We start from the raw sequence: 21378 nt of genomic DNA on the forward strand, positions 1-21378 counted from the left end.
TGCATGATTAACTATGAATGTTAAAATAATGGATATGTCACCAAAATACAGTTTACTTCAAAACGAAACCCAAATCAAACGAGAACAGCGTGATTTATTTGGTCTTTACGTACAAAACTGGAGCTTACCTTGAATAGAATTCCTATACCCAGATTCATAAACGGTTTCGTAAAGTCGATAACGCTTTCTCGTGCATAATTTATCGTCATTGAAGCTACAGCTAAATCTGCTCTCTGGAAAAAGAAATAGTAATGAGACAAAATTAAGAAAAAAAAAATACAGTGCGTTTTTTACCAGTGGCGATTAGGGAATTCCCATGGTTAATTTTCTACCTCAAGTTAAGTTTTGTTCGAATAAAAACGATAAAAAATTATTTAGAAAAAAATAATTAACCGATTTTTGACTAGCACATCCACAAAACATAAAAGTTACTGAAATTGGCGAAAACAAAACATCCTAAATATGACAGTTGCGAGAGTGGCAATTGACGTTTCTAATGTCAAAAGTTCAATTTTAAATTGACTAGAATTTTAAAGTCCAGCTCATTGCTATCAGTCCTTTCTCCTGTGTAAATTTTCAAAAATTCTTGGGTGTAAATCAGGCTTTTAATTCTTTAGGGAGAAAATTAGGGGAAAATTGAAGGTGGCGATTTTTGTGGTTAACACGTTGTCAAAGTTGAATGTATTAATCAATAATTAATTAACAATTTGTTGCAAAAGAGAGGTTTCAATAGAGATTTAACAAGTTTTGGCATTCTTGCGTGAGACGATTAACTTCTACGCATGCCACAGTTGCGTCAAGGTCAAGCGCTTTCGCTGCCAACTGTTACGGATACAAGTCGCTAGGGGTTACTGCCAACTTAACTTTTTAATGAGTGGACCGATAGTAATGAGTTTTGGTATACATTGTACAAGAAATAAAAAGAAATTGATAAATTGATTGATCAATAAATTAATTAAAATTTTGTTGCAAAAGACAGGTTTCAATACAGATTAAACATAAAAGTTACTAAGGTTGGCGAAAACAAAACATCCTAAACATGACAGTTGGCGAGAGTAGTAATTGAACGAGCAGTTGACGTTTCTAATGTCAAAAGATCAATTTCAAATTGACTAGAATTTTACTTTGTGCGAGAAAAAAAAAAGAAATTGATAAATTGATTGATCAATAAATTAATTAAAATTTTGTTGCAAAAGACAGGTTTCAATAGAGATTAAACATAAAAGTTACTAAGGTTGGCGAAAACAAAACATCCTAAACATGATAGTTGGCGAGTGTGGTAATTGAACGAGCAGTTGACTTTTCTAATATCAAAAGTTCAATTTCAAATTGACTAGAATTTTACTTTGTGCTAGAAAAAAAAGAAATTGATAAATTGATTGATCAATAAATTAATTAAAAAATTGTTGCAAAAGACAGGTTTTAATAGAGATTAAACATAAAAGTTACTAAGGTTGGCGAAAACAAAACATCCTAAACATGATAGTTGGCGAGTGTGGCAATTGAACGGGCAGTTGACGTTTTTAATGTCAAAAGATCAATTTCAAATTGACTAGAATTTTACTTTGTGCGAGAAAAAAAAAAGAAATTGATAAATTGATTTATCAATAAATTAATTAAAAAATTGTTGCAAAAGAGAGGTTTCAATAGAGTTTAAACATAAAAGTTACTAAGGTTGGCGAAAACAAAACATCCTAAACATGACAGTTGGCGAGAGTGGTAATTGAACGAGCAATTGACGTTTCTAATGTCAAAAGTTTAATTTAAAATTGACTAGAATTTTACTTTGTGCGAGAAAAAAAAAAAGAAATTGATAAATTGATTGATCAATAAATTAATTAAAAATTTGTTGCAAAAGACAGGTTTCAATAGAGATTAAACATAAAAGTTACTAAGGTTGGCGAAAACAAAACATCCTAAACATGACAGTTGGCGAGAGTGGTAATTAAATAAACAGTTGACGTTTCTAATGTCAAAAGTTCAATTTCAAATTGACTAGAATTTTACTCTGTGCGAGAAAAAAAAAAGAAATTGATAAATTGATTGATCAATAAATTAATTAAAAATTTGTTGCAAAAGACAGGTTTCAATAGAGATTAAACATAAAAGTTACTAAGGTTGGCGAAAACAAAACATCCTAAACATGACAGTTGGCGAGAGTGGCAATTGAACAGGCAGTTGACGTTTCTAATATCAAAAGTTCAATTTCAAATTGACTAGAATTTTACTTTGTGCGAGAAAAAACACAGAAATTGATAAATTGATTGATAAAAATTTGTTGCAAAAGACAGGTTTTAATACAGATTTAACAAGTTTTGGCAATCTTGCGTAAGACGATTAGACTATAATAATTGAACATTTTTTTGAAACACGGTATACTTTTTTCTTTGGTTACCTTTTTAAAATAAAACTAGATTTACATTAAAATATAGTCTCATTACTTACTTTTTCCATTAATTCCCGTACAATCCCATTCCATTCTTTTGTGTCTGGATTGTACACTCCATACATGTGATCTGGAACCAATCTGATTGAATATTGGAACCCAACTTGGTTTGCGATGCATTTTAACAGGTCTATGCAGAAGCCTTCGTAGCGAGCATTTCCAGTCAAGTTTTTTTCTTCTTTCACCATCACGTATGGACGCTCCTAGAAAAACATCAGTCTTAAAACAAAGAATGAGTAGGTTAAATCAGTATGACATGTTTTAATCTTAATCGACATTTTTCACAAAATGATCAGTTTACTTGGCATAAATCTTTTTGTGTCACCTATTTATTAAAAATCCAGTGAATATTATGCCTGCATGTACGTAAATAAGACGTCATGACTTGACAAATTTATTAGCGATTTACTTTCAGTAGAAATAACTAAAGGATACTTTTGTGTCGTAACGTTGGATTTCTGAAATTAACTAGGAATTAAACATTGGCATCACTGACTGTCGGTCAAATAAATTTGTCATTCAAATTTAACAAGAAAACGAAATGGACTCAAAGATTACAAGAAAACCAATTTCTAAGGAAAGACAGCAAGACATTTTCCGCGCATTTAAAAAAATCGATGATAAAAATGGTCAAACAATGGGTAAAACGAAAACCGTTAACCTGGTGGCAGAAATATTTTGTGTAAAGTGTTTTTTGATATATACGAGGTGTTTATAAATGTTTCTAGCATCAAAGGTGGCTATGAAATGTCAAAGAAATTTGCCGCTCATTATAAATGTGGGTTTAGATTTTTCAACTGACATTTGTAGTTAACCTCAATCATGAAGCAAAGTAAGTTTTGAAAAGAAAAGTGTTCTACTTGTGATTTAAAACCTGAAAAACTAAAATTTGGACACAAAACCGTAACCTAGATGTCGTTGACGTAAGTAACATTATAAATTCTTCTAAATTTTGCAAAATCTGAATTGGAAGAACGACTTTATTCAAAATTATAAAATCCATGGGTTATAAATACAAAAAGATTAATGGAAGAAAAGTTCTGTGAGAACAAAAACACATTGTTGCGGCCAAAATTAAATTTCTTAGAGAATTCAACTCACCATAGATTCGACCAATAAGAGACATTTATTTTTTCAAATAAACCAATCACAGCAAACTTTTCTTGGAAATTTTTACTAGTGCCGTAGGCGTATGGGACGAGTGCACCAATGCCATTATAAAACAAGTCCTTTATACCATTTTTTCGAATTTGCACCTTTTTTTTAATCAAAAATTTAAATTTTCCAATTCTAAGAGTTTTCATGTTCCACGATTGGTAATGGTTTTGTAACCACGACTTGCCACTTGATTTTCAAATTTAATTTAAAATTTGACATTTATTGAGTTTCACTGTCACTGAATTTTGACATAACGTAACCTAACCTCACAGCCAGTATTCACATCTATTATATTTAGGTACAATTATTGTTGGCCGCAAAGGACAATTCAATTATATTGATTATTTTTTATTCACGCAGCAATTTATTAAACACGAATCGTAAAATCCAAATTGACCAAGAACTTGACAGGAAACAGGTGACAGTCAGACTAATTAGGTCTACCAATTCTTAAAAAACAAAATTTCCTACTTTGAGTTCTTTTATAGATATAGTTTATCCGGAGAGAGATTGGGAGATTTTGACAGTTGACATATAGGTTGGCAGCAAATTATACAACAAAAAAAAACACTAAATTCCTACGCGAACTGAGTTGACAGGGTTGACAGTAAGTGGGCTTATTTTGTTATTTTAAATTTTGCGCGTAGATTTAGTGACTTTTCGGTCATTCAATCTCTCACTGTACAAACTATACATTCGATTTTCCCCTAATTTTTGCCCCAAGGAATTGAAAGCCTGCTTTACACCCAAAAATTTTCGAAAATTTACACAGGAGAGTCGACTGAGCAGAATGAGCTGCACTTTATATCCGGTGAGAGATTGGGAGATTTTGACAGTTGACATATAGGTTGGCAGCAAATTATGCTACAAAATACACTAAAAACACTAAATTCCTATGCGAACTAGGTTGAAAGGGTCGACAGTAAGTGGGCTTATTTTGTTATTTTAAATTTAAATGTCCCGCGTCTGGTACACTTTTTATCGCGTAGATTTAGTGACTTTTCTGTCATTCAATCTCTCACCGTACGAACTATAGTGACATATCTATAAACTTAACAAATGACAGTAACTAGAGTCGCTAGCAGATTTATTTTGGACGTCAATGCTAATAAGTCAAACTTGAAAATTCTAATTTCCTAAAATGTCAAAATTTCGGTAAAACATAGAGCACACTTAAATTTACAATTGATGACAAAAACTACAAAAATTTTGTTAGACAAATGTCAAATTAGGTTGAATTGTATAGTATCCGATGCGAGATTGAGACATTTTGACAGTTGACATTTAGGTTGGCAGCAAATTATGCTACAAAATATACTAAAAACACTAAATTCCTACGCAAACTGGGTTGACACTTAGTGAGCTTATTTTGTTATTTCAAATTTCGCGCGTAAATTCAGTGACTTTTCTGTCATTCAATCTCTGTACGAACTATGGTGACATATCTATCAACTTAATAAATGACAGTAACTAGAGTCGCTAGCAGATTTATTTTGGACGTCAAATACTAATAAGTCAAACTTGAAAATTCTAATTTCCTAAAATGTCAAAATTCCGGTAAAACATAGAGCACAGTTAAATTTACAGATGATGACAAAAACTACAAAGTTTGTTAGACAAATGTCAAATTAGGTTGAATTGTATAGTATCCGGTGCGATATTGAGACATTTTGACAGTTGACATATAGGTTGGCAGCAAATTATGCTACAAAATACACTAAAAACACTAAATTTCTACGCAAACTGGGCTGACAGTCAGTGGGCTTATTTTGTTATTTCAAATTTCGCGCGTAAATTCAGTGACTTTTCTGTCATTCGATCTCTCTCTGTACGAACTATACCTATAAACGACTCCAAATTGAGTACTCTAATGGACCTATTAAATCGGCAAATTCGAAAAATAAATATTTACTCTTGTTTTCGTTCCAATAAGAGCTTTAATGACAAACCAAAAACTGTCATTTGGATGACATCTGTTTAATAGGACATTACACTAGATAAGTTATAACCTTTTAATTACACAGCTCAAAAATAAAAGTTACTAAATTTGGTTACTTCTACCGAACGTGAGTATTTAATACGTGTTGAGTTGAGTTATTAAAAACTTTCAGGTTCACTAAAACCTGTTGACGAAAATATTAATTTTATCAGAGTAAACCTTCCCTGTAATTCCCGATGTCTGATAAGACGCTGTAAACTGTAAAACACCCATCCTCTACAGTAAACGACATGAATTCAAACTCCCTTTCCTTCCGTTACCAAAATGACTTACCTCCCTCGTCATAACGACAAGGGTTATATTCAGCGCGTGACTCTCGTAGAAAGCGTTGGGGTCAGTGATGTTGACGCCCCCGGACGGAGTCCACTGTCCTACTTTTTTGACCTCTTCCTTTTTCAATTTTAGTAGGTCTAGTTTGAAGTTTGACCTTTTGCCACCATTAAATTCTATATTTCCCGTTAAGCCGTGAAGGTTTATCTGAAAGAAGAAAGTAAAGTTTGTGGTCGTGATCGTGTGCTATCTCAAATATTTACATTGGGCGTCGCGGCGCTCTTAACTCGCGTACTCACTTATATAAAAAAAGAAAAACTTCTTCTGATGTGTTTTGTTCGGATGTAGTTGTTAAAGGAACTGGAAAAGGATTTCCAACTTTCTCGCGAACATTCCGCATCTTAAACATGTTTGAGGGATGAGGGTTTAAGTAAATTGTACAGCGTGGCGTAGAATAAATGGGGCGTTACGGTTAGAATGTGAACAAAATTTTCAAAGAAATTTGTGTCTTCATCAGAGTATCCTTAGCGGAAAAAATCAATTAATTTTTACTCCGTTTTCTCTTATTTGTAATGTTTAAGGCTGTTCTACCCCTCAACTAAAATTCGTGTTTTGAAAAATATGCAATTCAACATACTAGCCATTTGACACATGCCAATCATCCATAAGGGTGAAAATACAATTAGCATAACCACAGTTCAGCAATAAACCAGGCAGATGAATTTGCCTTGTCTTGGAGTTTTCGAAATATTATGTCCCTCGAAAATAATAAATGAATAATAAAGAGAAATAATAAATGGCATCATCAAATAAACTTTATATTTCAAGTAAAAAATGTGTACGATCACAATTTTATTTTTAAAATTACACTGTGCGACAAATTCAAATTAATTTTGAATGTGTTATGTAATCCAAACAAACTACATACCCAAAGGACATCCTTACCTCAAAACCTTCACATTCTTGTTGTTACGTAAATTTTTTAACATAAGTAGTTAAAAAAACATAAAAAAGAGATTCTTTTTCTATTTTACTTATGATTTTTATGTATATATGATTATCAATATTTAAAATAAATATAAAAAACTAAAATTAAAAAAAAATTATATGCAAATCATAACTTGTTTAGCCGCTAACTTTGATACGATTTTTTTACTCTTTATTACAAAATTCGATTTTTTTACAGTAATTTGAAATTGATTGTATTTGACAATGTAAAGACTTTTATTTTGGAAACAAAAATGTTTAAAACTTACAGTCATGAAATTTTACTTTTAAAATGAAATATAAAATTTGGTGGTGACTTGCGGTTACCGGACTATGTTTTATCAAAAGGTGGGTTACTTATAGAACATAACAGTTTTTTGGCTACTAAAACTTTGTCACGCTGTGTTTTAATTGATAATAAATTTGAATAAATTAGATTTAGATATTAGTTCATCTTGTCATTTCTTGTGCTTCAACGCATTCGCTGGTATTTAATAAAATCAATTCCACCAAATTTAGAAACAGATATTTGGGTACTTTCGAATAACACAAAATATTACAGGTAGAGAGCTACAATTTTGTTTATAAAATTGAAAACACTCGATCACGGTTTTTTTTCGATAAATCGTTTATGCCATAGGTATATTTTTCCATGGCAACATAAAAGGTGGTGTGCGGTTGAGTCTTAATCATCTAAAAATTAGATGTAGAAGTTGTTTTTAATCGTGGAAAATGCAAGATTGCAGAAAAAATATTGTTTAAATATTGTTTAAAATTAAAAAATGTTATTTCGAGCGCAAATTCAAATTGCCGATTTCCAGAGGTTGTCGCGCTACTTTAGACTTTTAGTCTCTTTCAATCAGCAATGTGAATTTTTCCGCTCTTAATACACAAATAGCTATTAAAATTTGTGTAGTCAACTACTTATATTAACGTGAGTTTCAAAATTATAAAAGATATCCATCGATCTAGAAGGATTCTAAGTGTTACTGTGTATTAAACTTTAACACTAATTTGTTTTTACTTTTTATACGAGACATCAAAAAAACTACATTTTATAAGCATCACGAAAAATTAAAAAATTACATATCTTGACATAACTAAATATTTCAAAAATTGAGTACAAATGTCCACCTCAATGAATGTTTTCATCATTTTGGAAAAGTTTAAAAAGTTGCTACAGTAGCAGAATTTGAGATATGTATAAAGAAATCATTGAAAATGTAAAATCATGTTTTGGGTAATTATTTTAACAAAGTTGGAGAAATTGCCAAAACACAGAAGTAACAATATAGAGCTCTGCTGGTATCTAAAAATCAAAAAGTTACGGGAGCGCTAAAAAGCTTTCTAATCTTTTTATTTCAACCTGACGGTCATGTATGGGAGACAACTCGGTGCTGACCTTTTTGGTCTTATGGCTATTGAGCACTCCACTCTGGTTGCGGCAAAGGACCAAATGGTCAAAGATGCAATAAAATGTATAAAAATCAATGTATGAAATGCAATTAATCCGTTGTCCTATATAGAATAGACTGTTTAAATGCAATGTTATAATGCAAGTTTATTAATTGAGGTCTACTTCAAGAGTCAAAAGCGAATTTTTTGTCAACAAAGATGAGTTTGATTGCACTAAATCTAAACTCAAAATACCACACTCAACTGAGAAAAAAAGGGTTTTGTACAGTGACTTTTTAATTAGATTAACGATAGAAAATCTTTTGCAATTGTTAATCTAATTTATTAAAATGTCGACAAAATGTATTAAAATTTATTTTTAGAAATCTTGCATGAGGGTTAAAATGTTATTATATTCAGATGCGACAGCAATTTATGCTCAAATTTTAAACACAAGTTGCATTAAATTTAAGATGAAGCTGGTCACAGGTCACAGTTATGTTAAAAAAAACAATTCGCGAGTATTTACGCAAAAACTCAAAGATCGCTAAAAATTACTCTTCTAATTCATCGTGAATTTTTGCTTTAGATTGTTAAGCTTGATCAACCATAAGCGTATGGAAAATTGCAAATATTTATCTTTGAAATTAAAAACGATTTTGAGGGTGATCATAATTGTTGCCGGACTCTTTATCATTCACTGTTTTTCACACAAAATTCAGGTATTTACGCATTAATTTTACATTTCGTATTTTCCAGTTCTAAACTAAAAGACCATTTTTCCGCAATTATAAAATGTGTAGGGAAGATTTTCTATTTCAAAAACTTTATCCGGTAACTGTGACTTAAAACCGCTATTTACATTTACATTTTCCTAATATTTTTCATAACCGTTTTTTAATAAAATTGTTGACTCAAATCTTGGTGTTGACAAAAATTATCAAAAACACCAAATTTCGTCAAAAACTGGTGACGCGCAAGTTTGATAAAAACAACTGACCAATATTAATCGACAAAACTCTAGAAATTTAAAAAAAAACATTGATTTACAAGTCGAGCACAGTCAAAACCACAAGTATCCAAAGATTGAAAGAATTTAAATATTTTTTCAAGATATTTATTTATAGGTTTTCCGAAATACATTTTTAATTGCTTTTGGATAATTTGAAGTTTTGGGTTTTACAGTCTTTTCTTGAAATGAAAATTATGATGTTAGCTTCGACATTTTTGAAAGCAAATTGTCTTATTGGTAACGTGTAAAATCCACCGGTAGCAGGTAATGATTAGCTTATTAGAGACGAGGATTTTTATGTAAAATTCGTACAATTAAAGATACAAGTGGATACAAGTTTTTTAAAAAATAGTTTTTTGCATAATAACATTAAACGCCAATTTCGCTTTTCTTGAGTGGTTCTGGCTTAAAAAATATTTACCAATATAGAAACTATGATAATTTAAAATGTTAAAATTGTTAAAAATAAATTAGGGAAGGATTTTTATTGATTGTATTATTATGAAGAGTAAAAATGGACCAAAAACTTATGTGTCAGATAAAAGGTTTGGTTAAAAAAAATTTAAATGCGTTTTTCCCAAACAAAAATAATAAAATAATAAGTAATTTTAAAATTTCCCCGGCGACCAGTGAGGAAAAATTTCGGACCACATTTACGAAAATTACATTTTTCAATTAAAAAAACATTCTGCCATTAGAAAAAAAATTACGCTCCTAAAATTTTTGCCTACTAGAACCAGAAATTTCACGGGCTCAAAACGCAGAGAAACTCAAATCCTGATATTTTAACTCATCTTTGGTCCAACACGAATTTATTGTTCCAACTGCTGGGTTTCTTATAGGAAATGTGCAGGTCAAGCGACTGTTTCCATAAAGTTTATGATCCCCTCATTACCAAATCCTCGGTAATCCCTTTTGCCAGCTGTCAATCAAAGGTATTGTTAAAGTTGCATACTTTTTAAACACGAAATTTTCGGGCAGGCTCGTAGACCCTTAAGAGAATAGTATAGTTTAACAAACGCTCTAGTGCGGTTATGGCTTTGACTTTTTAAATCGTTTACAGCCAACTTACGGCAAACCCCCATAAACATAATAACGCTCAAATGATTGGGTCTCATCTAATAAATATTTTTTCCCAGCTGGTCAGTCTTACAAACCAACTCTTTACAGGTTTACATTTCGAGGTGATTTTGTTACTCAACTGACCCAAACTTACTCAAATTCATGATAAACGCAATTATATTAATTGGGGATACTAAAGAAAAAAATCCAGGGATTGGAACATTTGGAAATTTGTGGAGTTTATACGTCTTGACTGTCTTATTAATAGTACCAATTTAGAAAAATTTAAACCAAAAAGGAGCATATTTAGAAATTTTTATTTGGACAACTGAAAATGCCAATTTTTTCAAAACTGTAATTTCGTTATTTCTAGTGCGACAGGAACAAAATTTATGCATGTTGTTTCTTTTGTTTGATTTAGTAATCACTAATTTGCAAAAATTTAGCTCAAAAAGTCGAATTTTTACAAATTTTCGTTTTAAGACCAAAAAAATGCCACAATTTTTTTTAATCTTGTAATTTCTTTATTTTTATGCGATTTTAACGAAATTTGTGGAGATTATCATTCTCGACTGCCTTATTAAGAGCGTCGATTTAGAAAAATTTAGACCGAAGAAGAAAATTTTTAGAAATTTTGATTTCAATGAGCGAAGAAAAATTTTTGTTTTTTGACCAAAGAAAAAATGTGACCAAAAATTTTAATCGACCTGTAAGTTCTTCATTTTTAATACCACTATAACCAAATTTGTGAAGTTTATAAGTCTTAACTGTCTTATTAAGAGTTTTAGAAAAATTTAGACCAAAAAAGGAGAATATTTAGAAATTTTTATTTGGACAACAGTGAAAATCTCAATTTTTTCAACACTGTAATTTCGTTATTTTTAGTGCGACAGGAACGAAATTTATGCATGCTGTTTCTTTTGTTTGTTTTAGTAATCACTAATTTGCAAAAATTTAGCTCAAAAAGTCGAATTTTTACAAATTTTCGTTTCAAGACCATAAAAATGCCATCAATTGTTTTTAAGATCCTGCAGCTACTTTATTTGTTAAGTGATTTTAACTAAATTTGTGGTGATTATCACTCTTGACTGTCTTATTTACAGAGCCGATTTACAAAAATTTAGAGCGAAAAGGAGAATTTGTAGAAATTTTTATTTTAAGTAGCTAAAAAAAACAATACAAAAAAAACTTGAACGCGGTTTAATTTCCACATTTTTGGTGTCACAAGAACGAAATTTGTGGGAGTTATTTTTAAGGTTATATAGTCTATAAAAGATGTTGAATTTGGGTTAATTTTAATATATCTTTGTTAGCCATTATCTTTATTTTTGTAAAAACATTGTTAATTTTTTTTTAAATTTTCTATTACTAAGTGGGACTTAGGTCCAGATAATCTAATTTTTCTTAGAAGCATAAGGAACCAAGTGTAAAAATATGCCCAAAAAAATATTTTTGGATCAAAAACTACGACTGTCATCAATAACTCGCAATTCGCTTTTAAATTGCATATTTGAAAAGAGATTGAGAATATTTATTACGGTTCATTATGATTATGTGGGTTTGCGGTAAAAACGGTTTAAAAAGTCAAAGCCATAACCGCACTAGAGCGTTTGATAAACTGTAAGTCTAGACGAAGTCACGTTACAATTTAAATCCACGTGTGCGGTGTATTTGCGACGCCATCCGCGACTAAAATTTTTCATATGCCACGACAGTTTGTCGCACATGACACATCCAACACGAACCCACAAGCGGTAACTTGTAAATTTAATTTCGCCATAATTTATTTCAGCAGCATTTCCTCTCGGATCGCTCCATCTTTTTATACATGTCAAAGTATCAGGCGGCCGTCTTTAAAAAATTCACTGACTTACCACAGTGTCCAAATAATTGTATAGCGATAATCCATCATCCCACGGTTTCTCGACGTCGCAAGATAAGTTCATCGGCTTTATAGCCAAAGAATCGTCGGATCCAGAATTCATGTTCGCCAGTCCTTGAGCAAAAACATACACAGAGTCATACATTAACGCCGGCTCCGCCTGAAATGAATGCCTGTTTAATGGAAAAACGCTCCTGAGGGAAAATCATTACCTGAATAACTCCGCTTTTATTAAGGATTGCATGGCCAATCGGTTGGAATTTTTCCATAACGTCGAGGGATTCTTTTACTATGGGATGATCCACGTCTACTATTCTGAATGCCGTTATATTTACGGAATTGTATTTGAAATCTTCCAGATCAAATGTTTCCAAATCCTGGGAACACAAAAATTGATACAAATTCAATATTGGGAGGTGACACTGTCAATCTTTGGGGTGTCTTCTTCTTGTGGGGTTTAATGGTTTTTTTTTGGACTCTGATCCATTTCATAACTGTTTATTTCGGTTCAATGTTAATAAATATTTTGCTACAGGGTGTTTCAAAATTGCCGTAAAGACATACAGAAAAAAGAACTCATTAATGTTAGTAATAATTGTTGCAAAAAATAGTTAATTTATGTCTACTTGAAAAACTTAGCGCTTTAAAGTTGGTAACATTCTACTAATTTATTTAACAAATTTGTAGATAAAGTTTGGAACAAATTATGTTAAAGTATTGGATTAAAAAAATTCTACATTTCCCTTCTTTTACTAATGTTTAGAGTAATTTATTTTTATAAATTTTTGATGGTTTTTTGGTTACCACTAAAGTTCTGTAGGTCTATTTATTCCATGAGCGTAAAAATTGTGGAAATGTTCTCTAATTATCTCCGATAAATGTTCCAATTTTTTTGAACTAATACAACAAATTGAAATTCCAAAATAAGAAATAAAAACCCGCAATATACCTATAGGAAAATAGTATCTAAAACTCTTTGGAGAGGCCAATTCTAGACTACTATTTCTAATTCCTACTAATAAAATGTAAGTTTTATATAATTATTTATACAGGAGAACCTCGTTAATCCGAATTAATTGGGACCAGGATGTGTTCTGATTAGTGATTTGTCGGATTACCGAGAATTTGTTCTAAGCACAGCTTATACAGGGTGATTTTTAAAAAACGGCAGGCGTTGTAGAATTTTTATTTATGAACCGATTTCAAAAACTAAAAAAGCAAATTAAATGGTTTTTATTTTACTATAAACTGATAAATTTAGAATTTTTCTAAATGTCTTAGTATCTTTAGGGCGATATTCAACTTTCTTATTTTAAATTGGCACCCATATTTTTTCTTGCATAATTTGGAAAAAATTAATTTTCTTGATTCAGAAATGTGTTATATCTTCTACTTTTAACAAAAAAAAATATTTTTAAAAAAATTATTAAAATTGAAAAAAATAGGCTATAAAAGTTAATAAAATCTAAGTGCATGGTGTCAATTGTGCAATGAAAATTTAATTAAATTAGGTAGATGTTTTTTTGATTTGTAATTATTATTGTCTTTTGTTATCAATAATTTCAAAAAAGATTGCCAATCCTTTCTGTTATTTGCTGCTTTTTGACATTACAATAATGGTATTGTTTTATTTGACAGCACGCACCTAGATTTTATTAACTTTTATTGCCTAAATTTTTTCATTTTTGATAATTTTTTTAAAAGTATTTTTTGTAAAAGTAGACATTTCTGAATCAAGAAAATTAGTATTTTCCAAATTATGAAAAAAAAATATGGGTGCCAATTTACAATAAGCAAGTTGAATGTCGCCCAAAAGATACTAAGATATTTAGAAAAATTCTAAAATAATCAGTTTATAGTAAATTAAAAACCATTTAATTTGTTTTTTAAATTTTTAAAATCGGTTCATAAATAAAAATTCTACAACAGCTGCCGTTTTTAAAAAATCACCCTGTAGATCTTAATTTTGGATTGATCACATCTTTTTACAAGTACGAACATAAAACGAAAAAAAAATGTTAGCAGTTTTAGGCAAATTTTTTAAAACTATCATCGAAAAATTAAAATTTGTTCGGATTAAAAAGATAAAAAGTAATTTAAATTTGACAGTAATTTAATTTTGAAAGTAATTTAATTGGAAGTAGGATTTTACGGCTCAGCAGCAATGTTTGTCTGCCGCTCAGGCGGCATTTGCTAGGGAAGCCTCAAATACATACAGTGTGAGTGAAATTTTCAATCTTATTTTAGTTTTTTTTATTGTTTAGGTAGAAAAACTATCTTATAAATAAGAAAACAATTTGCGTAAATAATACTTTGGTATATTCTAATCTTTGTTTTGTGGTAAAATATAATTAAATATATACAGTATGTCCTCGGATGGAGTTCACAAGAGGAAAAAAAATTTACAAAAAAAAATGACAAAGGAATAATGTTTTTTGCTTAATTTAAAATACATAAATCTTTAATTAAAACTTTAATATTATCAAGCTGTTTTCTTAAAATCGAAAAAAAAGAACAAAAAATAACGAAGAACTTTTTTATTTTTAATTTTGCAAAAACTGTCAAAGGAATGAAATTTGTTTCTTAACTCAAAGCAATTTCCACTATTTGATTGACCCATTACCTGTTTTAGCACATAGTTCAACTCTAATTAGTAATTCTTTAAGACTGTTTAAAATTTTCTCAATTATTGTTAAGGATGCAATTGCATTTCTTTTTTAATTTTTTAATACTTACCCATTATTGGGTAAATTTTCTTTTAATCTTTAACGCACTATTTGATATTGTGAATCCGCAGCCTGCTATTATTTATTTATGAAATTTAATAAATAAAAATAATAAAAAAAATAATTTTAAGAGTACAAACTAATAATTTTGAAATTTTAATTGCAGATTTATCTGTTTTGAAATAAGCAAAAAATGTTATTTCTTTGTCATTTTTTTGTAAAATGGAAAATAAACTTTTTTTCCCCTCTTGTGATCTCAATCCGGGGACATACTGTATATTATATATTATATATAATATTATAATATAATTATAATAAAATAAAATATAAACAAATAATTGTGGTAAAAGTTGCTTCCTTTTATGCTTTTGAGCGGCCAATGTAGTCTGACTTTTGTCGCACTGCTTCAACTTTTCAGCACTGACAGTGTGAAAATGTGATTTACAATTACAATTGAAGAGAATTTCGGATTAAAAAAACGCTGCTGTTATTTACACTAAAAGTTTGACAAGTTATTTTTTATTCCATACGTACAAAGCTGGTTTAAATACTATAGCTTACGAGTGAATTTAAAAGCCGCGGATGCCATGAAAAAACCTTTTAAACGAGTTTCTTACAACGTTTTATCTACGATTGTTCTGCTCTTCCAATTTACAAAAATAGTTGATTAGAAATCATCATTTTTAAACCAAAATCTGTTCAAACAATACCTCCTTTTTGCACAATAGAAAAATATTTTTTTTTAATTTTCGGTTAAATAAAAATTTCTAAAATTTGTTTTTTTTGGTGTTGAATTTTGTAATTGCCCATGCATAATTTCTTAAAACTATTTTTTGACTTTTCTTGTAAATATCTCAAAATGCTCACACGTTATAAGAAAATTGAATATACCGGGTGTTCCGCGGATTGCTGAACATAGGGAAATTATATGTTGTGCTTTATGAGGTTCTTAATTCGAGAGTCATCAGTTTTAAAATCCACTGTTATTGTGGAATTATTAGCAAAACCGAATCAAAATTTACTAAGTTACTAAAAATTATAGAACTAACCTAATTTATTAAATTTACTTAACACGGAGTATGAAATTGCTTTGGAAAGGCAATTTGAACTAAAAATGTTGGTTTAGGCACAACGCGACGTTACAACAGCGATGATCTTTATTTCTCAGTATACAGGATGGCCCAGAATTCATGACCCAGAGAGCAAGGGAGGGCAGCAATACAGATGGTAAATTTTAAAACAAAAATTGATTAAGTTTGATCGTATTCGAGAAAGGATAAAAAATTAACAACCAATCCCTGAAGCTTATTCTAAAGATGGAGTAAAATTTCCTAGGCAACGAGAGTGTTATGTTCACCTGACCAATGGACGATAGGATGTGTCCATAGTTACCGATTTTCAAATTCTGTTCGGCTTCCTGATTGGCCTCCCTTTTTTTGTCTTAACTCGATTATTTTTTGAGGTAGAAAATTTTTGTTTCGAAATTTGGATTTAGAATTGTTGCCTTCATAAGCCTTTTTTCTTTGGGTCACGAGTTCTGAGTGAGACACCCTGTATAGATCATTAGAAATTTCGAGCGGAAAATTTTAAATTTTATATTTTTAATTTGCATTTTTTGCTAACGCCGTAATAACATAGAATTCTAAAAATAGCTCTTAAATTAAGAATTTTCTGGAGCACAATTCGCCATTAACAAAATTTAATTTCACGACACGAGAAAGCAGGGAAAAAATAAAATTCAAATTTCCAAGTTATGTATTTCCTTATGTTCAGCAATCTATGGAACACCGGTAGATTTGAGACCAACACTGAAGGAAGTAGAAGTTCATCTTCCTCCTCAGAAAACTGCAGTTAACTCTAGTGATATTAATTTATTAACCAAATATTTATTTTCATAGAATTTAGGTATGAATACAAGGTAAATTTTGACTGCAATGGTGCTTTTAATTAAAAGAGGGAAATAACAATAGAAATCATAAGTGAATGTCTTACAAATAAGTCAACTAACATCTGTGACTGCATTCATAACTCCCTAGTTATGTTAATAGCTAGTATAACAACAGCTTGACATTTCACATTAAAATAATATAACGTTGTTGGACATGTGGCTAATTTGAATACGCCAAGTGCGTACATGTAATCTTTCATGCATTCGTGCTTATGATTCCTGAAATAATTGTTACGAAAACACGAATTTGCATTTGAATAAATTTAATTCGACAAAAATCGCAAAACCCCTATTTTAATAACAGCATTTCTGTTTTTACTGGTGTTTCAAAGCGGCTTATTATATTTCAGCCTTTTTAAAAAAACATGTTAATTAGGCCAGTCAAAACAATTTCATAAGAAAAATAAATTGATGCTTTCTTTATAAACAGCAACCTTAGCGATTGTTTTTAATTTAGACACTTTTTTATTATCTAAAATAAATAGCATCATGATTAAATTTTACTAAAAAAATACATTTCAAGCAATGTTAACACAAGACTTGGAATTGTGTTTCGTCTCGATGCAAATTGATTTTCTTAGATCTTCTAATTAAGTTCGGAAAATTCGGGAAAGGTTCTTTATTAAATAGTCGAAATTTGATTAGTGTTGTTCCTTTTCGAACTCGGCCGTAATGTCGTCAAGCAACTAGCTTAGAAGTTTTCATTCAAATATTCAATTTAGATTCGTTATAATGATTTATTTAATTAGGAGGATGAGGAACTGTATCGAATTAAAAAAATACTTATTGCTAGGAAGTAAAAAAACAGTGTTAATACGTATTAAAAGACAAAACCCAAGAAGTAAGGACTGTCTAAAATGAATGATACTTACAAAAGTGGTGAACATATAATGGTATCTGTAGTCGTTCATCTGAAGTTGTAAAACCTGCAAAAACCATAAATCAGCTCCGCTAATTGGTGTGGAAGGGTTTAAACTAGTCAGTAACTGATTGGGTCGTGGGCGAAACAAGATAAATACCAATCGGGAAACAAAGCATAGTTTGTTTGAGCAAACTGAGTTAGAAATAACATTTTGTGTTCGTTGACACAGCAAAGCGCCTTAGCAGGTTTAACTTCGATTCGCCGTCACCAACAGATCAAAGCGTGCTCTGGATTTCTGTAAACCTAAAGCTGCCATTAAATTGGCGGTTTTTGTAGGCCGAGGGATCAGCGCTAACATGTGGGGTTCCCAATTTAACTGCGCCGTATTTACAGGTGCGAAAGGGAAAAAGCGCCTTTCTAAATATTGGAAGAAAAGGGAAATTTTTATAGAAAGATCAAAAATCTTTTATGTTTGGAATAAACAAACCGTCGACTGAAAGAAAAACCTTTTTTGCTGAAATCTGTGGCTAAGACACTCTGTATATGCCCTCTTTTTCGTATTTCTATTGTAATCAGATTCCATCTTTTCATAGATATGCATTTTTGCTTCCCTCCGAACTAAATTATCTTATTCTGCTGGAACGATTGGTGCTTCGTGTTATTGTCGTTCAGAAAGGAAGGTCGGCTATCTGATGCACACAATACTATATTTCCCTAATGAAAAACACGTTTGACCTATATTACGAATATTTCAGCACATTCCGAAGCTCCCATTCAATGGAAATTAGCGAAAATATTTTTATCATTGAATTTCGATAGAACTCGATCATGAATAGGATGAGTAATTTAGGAATATCGGAGCTAAATGTAAAATGAATAATAATGTCAACAGATCGAATTTTATTTAATTAGAGGAGTCTTCATCTGAACCGAGTTTCGAAAGCAATAAAAATTCGGACAGCTGTCAAATTTGCTTGGTCCCTCTGAACACATCATAAAACGTCATAAAGTGATAATCACTACATTTACAAGGGGTTCTGCAGCCCAGAAAAGTACAATAGGTTTGCCAAGGTCTGCTCTTTTATGTAAAATCTTTTTGTTTTCGTTCAAACACAAGCAACAATTCTTCTAGTCCGAGAACTTAAATCATAAGCTAAATTAACCAAACAATTTTTTTTTAATGTTTTATGATGAGTTGATTAAAATCTACTGGAGGGGCTAATCGCAACTTATCAAGGTGCCTCAATTACCTTAATGCTAATTAGTAATTAGTCTTTTTTTTATACGAACACAAGTAACAATTCTTTTGTTTTGACCACAACTATCGCCTAAATTTACTTAACTTTATGAACTTTTGGTAACTAAGCATTCCAAGTAAAATTAATGAGAAAATACGATTTCGTCTATGAATTCTAAAAAGATTCTGTACTTTCTTACTTATTTTATTATTGAAAAGATAAAGATAGTAGGTGACAATTTAAAAGCACATATAGAGAAAATACAAACGTAAAAATGCCGTAAAACACGGTATAACTTAAGTAAATAACAAAAAAATAATTGTCCTATTCCTTTCTCAGGGGAAAGATTTAAATTGTAAGCCGCAAATGGAGATTTTATTTCAACAATCGTGTTTTTATCTACGAGCCCGTCTGGTGAAGCACCCAAAAAACATATGTTTTTGCCTATGAATAGACCACAAAGTCGTATAGAAATTAAGTTTTCTTTTTTTGTAAATCTGCCTTCGCAATTTTTTCAAATATTTTGTCATGGTTTGTCGATTTGGCATTTAAATTCAAAGACTTGTATAGAATAGAGTCAACAAGTTCTGATGTGTTGCCAGTTCTACGTTTACAAATTTTTGCAAAATTTGATGTTGTTCATTATCATTAACCTAATTAGGGCCCGATTTCATGTTGACTTGCGGCATTCCAAATCAGAGTTGCGCCTTAGCAACCCCAATCAAAGTGATGCAACCTTAGCAACTGCGTCAACGCAATTTTGCGTCACTGATTTGAAATCGAGCTCTTAGGGCACTTCGGTCAAACTGCGATTAGATACACCAATAGATCTTGAATCTACTCAAAATCGAATTTTGTTAAAAAGTTACGTTTTTTAAATAGATGACACATTTTGTGGTCTAAATTGTCACTAACAGTTACTTTTATATGATGGTAATATGTCGCAAATTGTGTCAAGACTATAAAAATAATGACATACCAACGACTAAAATTACTTGTATAAAAATTTATGTTGTGCTAGTTGTAAAACTAAATGATTTTACAAATATAAATTCAAAAGTTCCGCAATTAAAATTAAAAGTTGACTTGTTTTGCATTTTTTACAATAGGATTGGTTTTTGTGAAATTACTGATTTAATACACGAAATAATTTTCCAGATGTGTAAAAATTTTGACTGTTACTTGTGACTTCATCACCAATCAAGCTTTTATCAAAATCAAACTGTAGCTAAAAAGCTCTAAATATTCAGACAAGGGAATGGAGGTACCTATAGTAAACCCAGTTGACATATACCTAGTAAACATTTTATGGCTTAAGTCAAACCACCCTTAGAAATGAAACTGGGTGTTGTAAACTGCAGCCGACAAGAGGGTTGACCGATGGTATTCAACCAGGCGTGCGCCTATTTTTATGGTCTCCAACCGCATAGATTAGGTCCTCTCATAATGTGGCCAGAAAATTTACTAGGTGTGTGTCAACTAGGTTTACAATACTACATTTGACTTGTTACTCAACTGTACCAACTTACAAAATTTTAGAGAAAAAAAATCGCGTTTTTAAATTTTTTTTTCAGTGAGCCAAAAATTTTTGTTTCCAGACAGTAAAATTTGGAGAGTTTACTTCTTTTGACTTGCGTATCAATTGTGCCAAATTACAAAATTTTAGAAGAAAAACCGCGTTTTTTGAAATTTTTATTTTTAGGTGAACCAAAAATGTCTGCTCTCTTCGAAAAAATTTTGTAACTTTGGCAGTTTTGGTATCCAAACAGTAAAATTTGAAGGCTTTACTACTCCTGACGTGTTAGTTAACCTATACTAAATTACAAAATTGTAGAGCAAAAAACCGGATTGTTAAAAATTTTTAATTTTTAGGTGAACCAAAAATTTTGGCCATTTTCGATAAAATTTTGTAACTTTAACAGTTTTAGTCTCCGGAGAGTACAATTTACAGGCTTTACTACTTTTGACTTGTTAATTAACTGTGCTAAATTACTGAATTTTAAATGAATTTTGCGTTTTTAAAAAAGTTTTTAGAAATTTTTGGTCCGCCTTGAAATAAACATTTCTAAAATCCGTCCCTGTTGTTAAAAAAAATTGAAATTTGGTACAGTTGACTGCCTGCCCTTAAGTTAAAGATAAAAATTTCTCCAAATTTCATTGCGTTAAAACTGCTAAAGTTATTAGTTTGCTTTAAATATGTATATTGGAAATTTTTGGCCCGTCTTGAAAATAAAAATTTCTAAAATCCGTCCCTGTTGTTCAAAAAAACTGTTCTTTAGGATAAACAGTCAGCAAGTCAAAACTAGTAATCTTTCCAAATTTCGTTGCTTTAGCATCATAACTACCAAAATCACAAGGCCGAATGAAAAATATTGGAAATGGTCTTCAAATTT

General features: G+C 30.6%; 1 protein-coding gene across 2 annotated transcripts in view; it reads right to left on the reverse strand.

The window, feature by feature from the left end:
* Nucleotides 1–21378, reverse strand: part of LOC148178176 (glutamate receptor ionotropic, kainate 2) — a 236670-nt gene that overhangs the window by 16225 nt on the left and 199067 nt on the right. For both annotated transcript variants that reach the window (XM_088050839.1, XM_088050838.1), the window contains 6 exons: nucleotides 17758–17811; nucleotides 12424–12588; nucleotides 12204–12371; nucleotides 5877–6080; nucleotides 2446–2649; nucleotides 129–233 (listed from right to left, as the gene is read on the reverse strand). In XM_088050839.1, the coding sequence (XP_087906965.1) occupies nucleotides 129–233; nucleotides 2446–2649; nucleotides 5877–6080; nucleotides 12204–12371; nucleotides 12424–12588; nucleotides 17758–17811 (900 nt within the window). The remainder of the gene's footprint in view (nucleotides 1–128; nucleotides 234–2445; nucleotides 2650–5876; nucleotides 6081–12203; nucleotides 12372–12423; nucleotides 12589–17757; nucleotides 17812–21378) is intronic.

This window comes from Gnatocerus cornutus, chromosome 2, assembly GCF_029298725.1.
Source record: "Gnatocerus cornutus isolate USDA-ARS CGAHR chromosome 2, icGnaCorn1.1, whole genome shotgun sequence".
Lineage (NCBI taxonomy): Eukaryota > Metazoa > Arthropoda > Insecta > Coleoptera > Tenebrionidae > Gnatocerus > Gnatocerus cornutus.